We start from the raw sequence: 13,084 nt of genomic DNA, 5'->3' as shown, positions 1-13,084 counted from the left end.
TCTAATGAGATGCAGATGTAGAGAAAGTAGCGCTTACCTCCCCTGCTCCTTGACTGAGGACTGCGTTGATGAAGGACATGATTGCCGTCTTGAGGTTCACCTCATCTCTGTAGCGGCCCGTACTCTTGTCCAAGTCATTTAGAAGGGTCTGTGTGAAAACCGAGAAGATGGGGAGAAAGAACGAGAACAACAAAGGGCGAAAGACCTCTTAATATTTCATTCATAAGTCTCAATGGCCTTATTTATGAACCAAAAGCAGAACGAATTTCTGTGTAAATCGTTGCATTCACTTCAAAAGGAACAATTTATGAACAACTGGTTTTATGAATGATTTACGTTTAAAGAATGAGGCCCAATGAGGGGAAACCACCAAGTCTCTAATTTTCCGCCCACCTGAAATCGGGTCCGTTCGCAGGCGAACTTCTGATAGTGCAACATGGCTTCCAGGATTTTCTTGTGTCCTCCGGGCACCAAGCAAACAGCACCCATGATCTCCAGAACAGCCACTTTGGTCTTGATGTTCTCGGTGGCCAAGCTCTGAGCGATGATGTTGATGCTTTCTGAATGTGCGAGCACATGGGCACGTCCCTGAGAGTTGTTCATCAGGGCTTTAATGCAGCCAATCAGGGAGGTGTGGATCTGAGATTCGGTGGTCTCGTAGTCCATCGTTTTCAGGAAGTTCAAGATGCACGTCAGTCCATCGAGGTCTATGAACCGTGTCACAAACCTAGAGGAGCACCACAAAGGTTCGGCCAAACGGATGAAAACACATTATGACTCCGGTAGAAGAACACATGGAAAATTTTACTTAATGTCCTGAATTTTAAGTGCAGAGAAGCACTGCTGTAGCTGCAGAGAAAGTTGCATGAGAAAAGCTGCTGAGGCCTTTACCACCATGATGGAGGGGCAAGCTAAATTAAGTCGCTGGCCCTGTAAATGGTCTCTGGGAGACAGCTATACAAATTCTTAATCATTTTAGCAGCTGTCACAGTGCCTTTAAAAGCACGTTATTTAACTAAACTTGGAATTTATCTGGAATTAAGTCAATAAAATATGCTCAAAACTTTAGAAAAATTTACATCTTTTGTACAATCACTATTAAGGAAAATAATAGTGATTTTTCTTTTTTTTCCTACTGATTTCGATGTGATATCAGAATTCTTTGTGAGAAGCACTTCATATTATTATGCAAAGAGCATAAACGAATCAGTCTCAGCACAACTGGAATAGAGCAAAAGATCTAATACTCTGCAAAGACTGTACTGTATGCACTTAATGCAATTTAATGAAGCACGAAGTGAAATAGAGAACCTCCATTTGCACACAGCCATGAGCAAGGCAATGTGCCTAATTAGAGTTATTAAAAAGAATTATACTGGCCCACAGAGTGTGTGTGTGTGTGTGTGTGTGTGTGTGTGTGTGTGTGTGTGTAAGGCAGTACCTCATTGGCTGTGTGCGGAGAGCAGTTTTCAAGCTCTCTATGGTCTTACTCCTCTCCTCCTCATCCTCCTTCTCTAGGGCCAGCAGAGACTTTCTCTGGTGGTGATATTTAACAGAATATAATTAATGGACTGTCCAAAGTTTGCCAGGTAAAATTTTTGTTAAATTACCTGACTGCATATAAACTGGAAGGGAAAAAAACACCACAAAAATGTTTTAGATGTAATACAAAAGGAAAACTGTGCTATAACCTGAGTGAATTTATAGCTTCACCAATTATCTGAGCATCAGCGCTATGAAATATTTATAGTTGTTTACCACTCGATAAACACCTACATCCCCAACAACTTCCTCGAGGGCAGCATATGTGAGTTTAATGACTCCCTCTCGACTAAGAGACTTTTATATCCTCAGGGCAAAGACGGAAACGAGTGTGGTCAGGGAAGTGTTCATTATTTGCTGTCTAGTTTGTTAGTCATACTTACAGCAGCCATAGAATTGATCTGATCGATGTAGAATTCAGGCCAGCTGGTCGCCCCCTTATTCTCTTCCTGATCCTATAAAAAACTAAAGATTAGCCCTATAAAACGGAAATCATATGAACACAAATTTATATAAACAGACAGAAATTTCAACTAAAAAAAAACAACAACAACAGAAAAGTATAATCTAAAATGTTAGGCAAACACTAATTATTGTAAGACAATGTTCATACAGCACAACATGTTTGGATAGACAACGTCAGATAGAATGATGGAAAGAACAAACGATGGAATGATAGACAAAAAATTATATGATACAGTAATAAATAGAAAGAATGATAGAGAGAACGACAGACAGTGAGTGGATGTTGAAGAGGAGGAATTAAAAAATAAGAAGGATTTACAAAAGATTATGAATAACACACAGATGAATCATTCACAACAAGAAAGTTAATTGGGTGAATTCTGATTTGAAACACACAAACATCCCTGTACTGTCCTCCACACCAACACAGATCTCTTTGTACTGCCAGGTTCTCAAGCACTTCCACAGTCACAATGTGTGAGAACATATCTTATCTAACCACTGCGATTCCCACAAAATCCCATCCAACTATCCAAAAGTTCTTGTGAACCGATATATTTTATGTGTGTGAACGTCCACAGCTGACACCTTGCATGAGATGCTTCTTGTTACCTGAAAACAGACACCAGACACTGAGCTTCGGCACTACTACACTCCTAATGTTGAGTTAAACGCTCTGGCAGAGTGTTAAAAGGCTACAATTCAGTCCAAAACATGCCTTTTCCCAGAGTAACTGATTTCTTAAAGCTTTTAATACAAAGCCAGGGGTTGGGAAACAATACCACAGTGTTTAGTGTGTCTATAATATAACAGCTGCTTGCTCTTTCAGGCTAAGATTGACTTGTGCTGGCCAGGGTAAGTTTGGAATTGGGAACCAGGGTTGTTTTGGGGGGTTTCACACACCACATGAGCCCATAAGCTTCCAGGAATCTTATTTAACAAGTCCCTCCATTGTTTTATAACCGCATTCTGCAATTATACAATTTAACTAAACTATTTTAGACCATAGGAGTTTAGAGATTAATAAAAGTATAGCTTGAAACCAAAACACAGGGTGAGAAAGATCTCATTATGGTTATTATTAACACAAATACTTCATACCAGACATTCACATGTACTTTGGCCTCAACATCTTGATGGTAGTTTTAGTACTCATATTGCACGGTGCTGGTTCCACATGTTGCTCAGACCCCAAAACTCCACTGGGAGGAGATCTGATTCAGGCCTTACAGGTGTAGTTGGCTGACACGCTGCACTTAGTATTTTATGGAGCTGGGATAATGCAGCGTACTCGTTTTTCTGAGACAGGTTGGGTGTAAAATAAAATAAATAATAAAATAAAATACAGCGAAAGATTTGGAATTTTTTTTCTTTCACAAAACACATCTCACAAAATTAGGACTTTTATTCTCAGAACTTAGAAATTTATAACTCACAAAATAAAGTTATAAACTTAAATTAATATCATGTTTTTCTTTTTCTTCTGTGATCTGTGAGTTTATATAATTTCAAATTATAAACTCACAATTGTGAGAAACTCAAATCAGAGAAAAAAATCATCTTCTTGTTTTACGGCAGAAAGCAGACTTATAAGTGCATTGTGCCACCTATGTTTATAAATGTCTATAAAATGTCTGTGTTTTCGTGACATGCTTTAGTCAGCCACAAGACCAGACCAAACTAACAAGACTTCAAATCTGATGAGTCTGTCTGTATTTTTTCTGTAAAACACAAAATAACACATTTGGAAATCTGAGCCCCACTGACTTTCACTCTATGACTAAAAATACTATTCATTTTTTAATATTTTATTTTGTTCTCCATGTAAGAACCAAAATCATACAGGTTTGGAGGGACATGAAGTGAGTAAATGATGCCATAATAATAAATATTTGATGTGAATTATCCCTTTAAACCAGAAATAAGCTTTAAAATGTTAACTGAAATTCCATCTCTACCAGTGTATAAGCTTACAAAGCCTTGATCCATCGCACAGAACATCAACATAAATGCTTGCTTAAACATATGAATGAGAATAAAGTTCGTTCCTAACATCATAATGATTGACAGTATTGTTTTTTATGTGTTTCAGAGTACAATAGGTCAGCAGCTGAAGAGCTCTCCCCTGGTGAGTCGTGACCAGGTAACTGGTCTTATACTCCAGCAGCTGTAGAGAAACCTCAGACCACTGCTGTGTGGTTTGCTCTTTAGTTCCACTGGCGTAAATGCCTCCTATAAACGAGAGTTTACAGAGTGTGTCACGGCAGCCTGGGTTCTGTTACCTCTCACTCCTCAGACCCAAATCACACGTACTGTGAAAATAAACCCTTGCACTCAACACCACTTCTCTGTCCCAAAGCCAAGCCTGTACTAGAGCAGCAGCATTTATATTAGGTCCTTTTTTGGATGTACAGTACGACTGTTCATACATTTAGCTGTTCAGTTTCAAACTCCACAGTCAAGCCAGATGAAATGTCTCCGCAGGAAACGGAGTTGTTTTAGGAAACTTCTATGCATGGTCAATGCCAGGCTATATGTTCAGGTCTTTCAGAAAATGGAAAAGGAATCTGTAATGGGAGTCCCTGCCCAGACTCGTCTAGTGCCAATTACTTACCTTTTTCTTGCCACAGTAGATTTGCCATTTCTTCTCGGCAGGAAGGGCAAACATGGCCTCTCTATGTTTTTCTGTGAGATCCAGCTCATCCTGAGAAGAAGATGATAGGTTTTAAAACAATGCATACTTTTTCAACTCAATCACCAAAAAAAAAAACAATTATAATAATAATAAAAAGTCACATTCTAATACAGTTAAATAACGAAAATTTACACTTTAGGTTGCTTATTTGGAATATAATACAAATACAATATAAATAACATGAATATAATATAAATCCTAAGATGAATATAATATAATATAATACATTCCTTAAAAACTATGATTGCTCAATTTTTTAGACAGACAGACAGACAGATAGATAGATTCAAAAGAATATACATTACCATATTTTCCGGACTATAACTATAACTATAACTGTAGTCTACTAACGAAAACAGAGCGCCCTCTCGCTGCTGAAGATGGTAATGTTTTCTCTTGGTTCTAAATGAATGCGACTTATAGTCCAGTGTGACTTATATATGTTTTTTTTCCTCGTCATGACGTATTTTTGGACTGATGCGACTTATACTCAGGTGCGACTTATAGTCCGAAAAATACGGTATATACAATCTAATAAATAATAAGGTTTGATTTTGGCAGTAACACACACGGGCATCCTATCCAGTCAATTATAAGGCATGACAAAACAAACATTTCTTAAATTCTGACATCAGCCTCTGTATATCAATGACCCTCAAGCCGGGGTTAATTTCCCATAATTCTGTGTGAGATAGAGAGTCCTTGTTTCCTCACGGCAAAGAAAAGATTTAGTCATGTAAACCATCAATGAATGCTTGTACACTCCTGTGACCTCTGTGCATTCCCATGATGCAGTTCTGGCCCAAGTTGGTCATATTCAGTCCAGATGTTTGGGCACAAGTTAATTAACATCATGTGAGAGACACATACAACGAGCAGGTCCCAAGACCACTTTAACAGGCTGCATAAGGAAATAATGAGGATAAAAAGAATGAAAACTACAGGAAAATCGTATAATTCAACTCATAAGCACTCATGTATATTTGAGCAGAGATTCCAGAGAGAGAACATCATATCCAGACACCACATCTATTGCAGAAGCAGTCAGGTCAAAATCTGATCTTGTCCAGACTGTTCTCTCATAGTTTCTCCCTGTTTATGTCTCTGCAGGAAAAACCTGAACCTGAGATTTTGATCTGCTATCCTTCACACTCACTAAAAGCCATCAAGATAGAAGCAGCTATCCGTCAACTTCATGATTAGGACTGCTTTCTCACCTCCCTCAAATCAACACATAATCAAAAGCCTGCTAGAAGCATTTTCCTATTTAATCAAGTCAACATGACACAGATTGAGGTCTCAGTTGTGGTTCACTGTGAGTCCTCAAAGAATCAGCAGGGGACAGGCTGCGTTTGGGACAGAGTCTGCTGCATGCAAGTCATCCATGAGCCCATCTGTGCCAAATGCCTGCTGGTCACGCGCTAGTGGGCATGAGACATACAGACGTTCTCCTACTCAATGGAGTCTGCAGAGCTAATGAGGGAACATGCATTGTCTAACACTCTTTACTGGACCATTAGCAGAGAATGCTTGGATTCCCCATATCACGGCGTCCAAGACAAGCACTGATTCACTCCACAAATGGAGGAATGGTGGAGCAAAGCAGTGCTCAACTGAAGAACAAGCATATTTCTAACTATTCCGATGGGATTAATGTGAATGAACCCACTTAACAGGCTCCATTTGTGATTTTTGGCCATGTGGGCTTGCGTGCTTATGAAGTCTGTATGTTCTGTCTTAGCGAAAAATGCAGTGGTGAAAGCTCACAGGATATAAAAGTGTTGTTTTAATAGTTTATCCTTAACATACCTTCCAATATAATGTTTGACAAAACCAAAGACCGGATTTGACTTTCAAAGTAGCTTTTGTCCAAAGATATACACTTTATCAAAAATCAATTTAATTGTGCTGTAGGGCTATGCGATTAATCGAAATTGTCATAAAAATCTCAATTTGAGTGTGCACGATTTCTAAAATCGCTTTATAGCACGATTTTCCCAACCTCCCGCAGTATGCTATCCGAACCAATCAAAATGCATTGCACCTAAATGGAGTGCGAGAACAGAACAGATCAGGCATATGTAATACCAGGATAACAACCCCGTCTGTGATGCATATTTTTCTGCACTCATACAATAATGTGCTCTTGACATTTGTCATTAAAATAACGCCATACTCCAGGAGCGATGAATCTGCAGTAGTCATGTAGTGATCATGCTGCAGTGCACACGCTGAAGTAAAGTGACCACAAAAAGTTTCATGTTACAAATTAACATGGATTGTCACGGAAATGTAGTAAGTATACAAATTATAATAATTAATGTCTACGGTTTCACAGTCAAACGTGACTTTTTGGCTAGTTTTAAAACAAGGAAAAGTGCACTTTTAGATAAGGCAATAATTGATGGCACTCGTGGAGGTAAGAAAATTAAGCTATATTTATTGAGTTTAAATGTGAATATGTCTATGAAAGATTGTATTTCTGTATTGTAATCAAAATTATGGATAAATGTGTTTGTGTTAAACAGCCACAGATCTGGAGAGGACTGCAAAGCATCCTGTACGAAAGCAAAATGAATCCATGCTGCTTCTACGCAGTGCGGACAGAGTATGTGTGAACCTGGTGCAACAAATCTATTTCAACACATGAGGCACCGCTACAACGAACTCTATGACCAATGCATGGCAAAAAAAAAAAAAAAAATGTAAAAATCCCTGGACACAGGGTTTTTTTTTTTTGGACATTGTCACATCTTTACTAAGTGATTATTTTGAATGATGTCTGTTCTAGAGACGTTACAACTTTTTGATAAAGCTCTAATTGGATATCTTTTGGAAAAATGTTTCAAATTCAACACTGAACACATTTATGACTGTAAAGCATGTCTGTAGGTGTCAAAATTGTGATTAAAATTGAAATCGTAAAATTGATCAAAGAAATTGCGATAGTTTTTGTTTTTCATATCGCACAGTCCTAATGTTAGCCAACTTGAAATGTTAAAATGTACTTAGTGACAAGTTGGATATTTGAGTTGACTAAACCTAAAACACTTATTCTTTTTAAGTTGAAACAACTATTCTTTTTACAGCAAATAGAAATTTGAATAAAATACATAAACCAAAATAAAATTTGACTACAATGAGTGCTCTATATACCCATCCATCCACTCATCTACCAATCAATCCATCCATCTTTCCATCTATTTATATAACTACCTAGTACCTACCCATCCATCTATTCATCCAATTACCTATCCATCCTTTTATCATCCATCTTTCAAACAATCTCCATACCCCAAAATCCATTTATCAACCATTATTCCATCCATTCACAGTATCTATCCATCCATCCATCCATCTATCTACCCGTCAATCAGTTTGGGAAATAAATAAAACAAAAGAAGGAAAACAAAATAAAAAGTATGGAGGTCATGGTACAACACATACCACCAATTCAGTGAACATGGCATCCAGTTCCTCCGTGGGGGGCATGGGCAGGGTGGGCTCCATGGTTTGCAGTGTGAAGTTGCTGTCATGACGGAGGCGGTAGGTGATCTCAGGATGGTTACTCTTCTTCAGACAGCAACAGAGGAATGACAGGCCCCGCCCTCCTCGCTTACGTGGGGCCATCATGGCCAGAGGCCCAGCCAGTCAAATGTGTTCAGCTTTAGCTACGACCCCCTGTGCAAGAGAAAAAAAAAATTAAGGATGAGAAAAAAAAAAAAGACAATTAGGACGGATGACATCGAAGCTACAAATAAACAAAAAAACTGACACTGTTAATAATTTCTTGGTTAAGTGAAACTGTGGATGGCTATGAGGAGACAGAGCTCAACACAAAACATAACACAAGTGAAAATCATACCGCCACCCAGGGCTATTGGCAGCCATATGTCACATGAGATGTGTGATGTATTTAAACTAAAATGTTACTGTATTAAGTACACTCCTGACTAACAGGTTACATTGGACCTCCAGCTTAATAACAATAGCGATATGCAAAGTATCTCCACTGGTGCATAAAATCTCCCAGAAATTAATCACAATCAAGGCTTTGATTATACTTTGCACAGTTACACTAGCACTCATAAGTTTGGGTTCATAATTTTTTTTTTTAAAGAAATAAACACCTTTATTCAGCAGATGCATTACATTACTAAAAAAAAACAGTAAAAACTTTTTCACCGTTACAAATAAAAAAATTCTAATAAAAAGTACTCTTTAGTGACACTAAAGAATAATTCCTAGTAAAAATTCAGCTTTTCCATCAAAGGAATAAAATACATCTTATATACGATATCCTTAGGGGGAAAAAAATGCATTTAAAATTGTAGTAAAATTTCACAACACTATTGTTTTTAATGTATATTTCAAATTACTGCAGCCTTAGTAGGGATAAGAAATTATTCTCAAAAAAAATTTGAAATCGTACCATCCCCAAACTGTTTTTCCTACAACAAATGAGAAGTGGGATTATCTATGCGTGTTTGTGCAGTAAGACTCATAATGCCAGCACTGTATGATCTTATAACCAATTACAACGTTCACATAAGCCTGATAAACTCCAGCAGTACACAGCAGCATAAGTCAACATGCACAGTGCCATGTAGACAGATAAAACAGCTATAAAAGCAATGAGCTATCACATTATACTACATGTGAATCACTTTAAGAGAAAAAAAAACTTATTTGCAATGTGCATTACGAGTAATAATCATTCAATATTTAACTTGATCTGTATCTAGAAGTTAAAGTAAACTGCAAAGGAATATTGCAATTTAATAGTGGAAAACAGAAAAGCTCTTCACAAGGACTAAATCATACTGCTAAAGCAACAAAATCAGAGCCTGATGAAATTTTATTTTTACTCTCAAGAGTAAACAGTTGTTTTTGCAAAAACCAAAGTGTGGTGGTATAGCATGAAATACCTTTGGGAACCAATGTGAAAAATGCATGAACGGTTGGTTATTTTACATGCAGCGAAACCAAATTAAGGCATGAGAAGTTTCAAGAAGCATCATCATAAAGGTAATGCAGCAGTGCAGGTCTTCTAAAGCCAAAGCCATATGATAGCTATGAAGTACAGACCAAAGTGTAAAATGTGAGCTTCTGCACAACTTGATATATAGCATGTTCTTCACACAAAGCTATTGTATGGCAAAAGAAGACTTGAAATACAGTGCATAAACCACCTTTATGGTGTTTTTTTTTTATATCCTTTCTGGACTGAATTAACTTTTTCAAAACTGATGTGGAACAATATAAGGGTGAGGAAATGCTGCTAACTAAATAAAACAAACAAAAAAATGGGGTACTTCAAGGGACTGTCTTTGTAATTCGGTTTCTCTGTGTCTGCCAAATTACTAATTATTACTTTGCCACATCATCACTTTGTTTGATCTACATCCCCAAATGTCCAAGATTTCTTAATTTCTTTATCCTCAGACCTCACACAATGGAACTGGCCCTGACTTCTCAACAGACTAAACCTTGTTCATCTCCCCTTTCTCCATATTAGGAATGATGACGAACGTTACCATGTCCAACTTTGTCTTCATCCAGTTCTGTTTTAATGAGTACACCAGCCTGAGCTCCAGTGCTAAGGCCATCACAACCCAGAAGAAGTCAAACATAAACTTCACTCTGAATTTACGATCAGACCCAGAAGCTCAAAGTGACCAGATGTTTCCCTTTTGAAGAACAGGGACATAAAGGTTTGAATGGCTTGAGGATTAGGCTGGAGTTCAGGGTATGTGTGTTTGTGTAAAATGTGCTCAGTGTACTTGACCCTGCAGAGCAGGTTTATAGTGCCATCATACCCAAACACCGACTTAAACTGATGCACAACATGATCTGACCCCTGAATGTTTGTCTGCAGCTCATCTGAGAAAAGAAATGCTGGAAACAATTCCATCAATTTAAAGTTCCACTTTGTTTACTTTGGAATTATACAACAATCTGAATCAGAATATAAAATGTAATTTTCTGAGGCTTTTGTCTCTTATTTAGAAGATGATGGAGAATCAGCAGGAAATTATGAGGATGGAAGGAATGGATGGATCAAAAAAAAAATTCACCCGAGCTAGACTCATACTCAGTCAATTTAAATTAAACACAACTAATGAAACTCAATACATACAAAAAAACTATTTATCGAACTGAATTTAACATTAAATTACACAACAGTATTGAACTGCATGTTTATTTACAAAACAAATGCAATGTCAGACAAGGAGTCTGTAAACACTGATAATTCAAATGAATCAGTCAATCGTTTCTTTTGAACTGGTTCTTTGAGAGGAATTTTCAGAATGATTTGCTAAAAATCTAATGAGCCTTCCAGTTCTTTGCAATCAAGAAAGTATATTCTATGTGAGTGATTATTGACTCAGTTTATTAAGATATAAGGCTCTATGCACAGTGTGCATTAAAAACTGTTTTGGCAGCATCTGATTGAAGAAAACAGCTAGATACCGGAAAAGCTACAGTAGAAAACATTTGAACGAGAAAAAAGAAAGGAAGGAAGGAAACAGAGAAGGAAGACAAAAAAGAAAGCAAAATTCCAGAGGAAACTCTTCTGTGTTTTTTCTGAGTGCTGAAACGAATGATTCACTCAGCCATGTCAACAATCTGGATGTTCACACTAACATGGCCTTGCCTGATTTTTTTCCCAACGCGGAAGAGAATCTCGATTCTCACACTGTAACTATTTAGCAGAGTAGACACAGCTGTTCCCCTGAGCGAGGTTTGGAATTTTCTCACCGCTGGGTTTATATCATGGTGTGAAAATAGCTCCGGCCTGGCTAGTTGGTCTAACAATCAGTGAGCAGAGACCACACACTTCACCCCATAAGAATGGATTCCACGTCTATTATTAGATCAAGTTGAACAGCAGACAACAGCATTTTGATTTGTTATAGGTTGCTCTTTTTCAAATTTGTCCCCTAAAATCAGGCTTTGAGAATGAAGACGTTCTCCGCAATTTTTATTTTATTTATTTAGCAATTAGCAGATGAGTTCACTAAAACATGGCCAAGTCATATTCCACTCCATTTCTTTTTTTATTGATTTTGGTAATATGTTTGTGAATTTTTTTCAACTGAATAATGCAAGTTGACAATATGCCAGTAAATCATTCACAAGCGGAAGATTTAAATCGATGTCCTCAATGTCTGATCCAAACTATGACACACAAACATCGCTAAGCAAATATTCTCCTCCTCTATTCAAACCGCATGCAATGCAGAAGCTTATCTGATAAATGTCAAAATAAAAACGGGTAATCCAAATCCACATCTTGTCCAAAAGAAGCACTGGGATCGCCTGGGAGTTAAACAATCTTGGGAAACCCCTGAAATGTAAACTTCTTTTAAAAAGACTAGCGTAGGAAAGTTATTACAAAACCAACAAATGTGTGAACGTATAAAAAAAAAAAAAAAAAGCAACAGTCTGCTCCTCATCTTTCAGCTCATGTGCTCATGGGATACCACAGTCTGTACCGAGACAGGTGACTAAAATATTTACAACTAAAATAGTAAAAGAATCAGCAGCTAGCCTAAATGAAAGCAAACATGTGCTATGAACTGAGCATAACATTTTATCCCTAATAAAAAATGACATCTTTCCCGAAGCCCAAATTAAATAAGAGTCTAGCTGTGCTTGTAAAACACATAAAACAGCCAGTTTGTTTATGTATAAGCTTGACTTTTCTGAATGGACATCTGTTAACTGAAAAAAAGCATGTTAAACAAATTCTGACCACTACAACTCTGCCTTTGTTCAAGTAAATTTAATTTGACATGCATCCTTGTGAGTGTTGTTGTAGTTGTTAACCATTAATAAAATGTTTTTGTTAATTGAAATAAAGCTGAAATAAAATATAAAGATGGAAAAACTTTAAATTGGCAACTAACAAAAATGCAATTGCACATAAAATGACTAAATCTTACACTAAAATTGAAAATAAAAACAAAAAATATAAAAAGCTTATATAATAGCATAAAAAAAAAATACCAAAATAACACTGTCCTTGAAAATAGTTAACACACACTCACAGCATTAATACTCCCAGATTACTCTTCCAAAGCAATTCAGATAAATTGTTTAAGGGGAATGGTATCAAATTCTGCAAACCTTGTACTGTCTCTATTAGAGGTCAGTCCTAGGAGACTAAAATCAAGGTTTACCCATGACTAGGGCTGACCCGAATAAAATTTTTTTGAGCTTTGAAGCTTCGATAATCATCATTACCGAATATTCGAAGCTTGGGAGGGAGGGAGCCGAACATATTCTTCTCTCTAATAAAGGCAGGAATTTCTGTGTGTCCGTCTGTTTGTATTTTTATTATCCAATTGACAATCACTTTTTCACAATCGGGCTGAA

At 37.1% G+C, this 13,084-nt stretch overlaps 1 protein-coding gene across 6 annotated transcripts in view; it reads right to left on the bottom strand.

Moving 5' to 3' along the window:
• daam1a (dishevelled associated activator of morphogenesis 1a) overlaps window positions 1-13,084 on the bottom strand; it is a 42,824-nt gene that overhangs the window by 12,851 nt on the left and 16,889 nt on the right. For all 6 annotated transcript variants that reach the window (XM_052580613.1, XM_052580618.1, XM_052580615.1 and 3 more), the window contains 6 exons: window positions 8,150-8,383; window positions 4,622-4,711; window positions 1,926-1,997; window positions 1,442-1,536; window positions 394-727; window positions 38-148 (listed from right to left, as the gene is read on the bottom strand). In XM_052580613.1, coding sequence (XP_052436573.1) covers window positions 38-148; window positions 394-727; window positions 1,442-1,536; window positions 1,926-1,997; window positions 4,622-4,711; window positions 8,150-8,335 — 888 coding nt within the window. In that variant the 5' untranslated portion in view covers window positions 8,336-8,383. The remainder of the gene's footprint in view (window positions 1-37; window positions 149-393; window positions 728-1,441; window positions 1,537-1,925; window positions 1,998-4,621; window positions 4,712-8,149; window positions 8,384-13,084) is intronic.

This window comes from Carassius gibelio, chromosome B17 (genome assembly GCF_023724105.1).
Source record: "Carassius gibelio isolate Cgi1373 ecotype wild population from Czech Republic chromosome B17, carGib1.2-hapl.c, whole genome shotgun sequence".
Classification (NCBI taxonomy): domain Eukaryota; kingdom Metazoa; phylum Chordata; class Actinopteri; order Cypriniformes; family Cyprinidae; genus Carassius; species Carassius gibelio.
The sequence above is the reverse complement of the archived record's forward strand: the minus strand, read 5'-3'. Positions and strand labels throughout refer to the sequence as shown.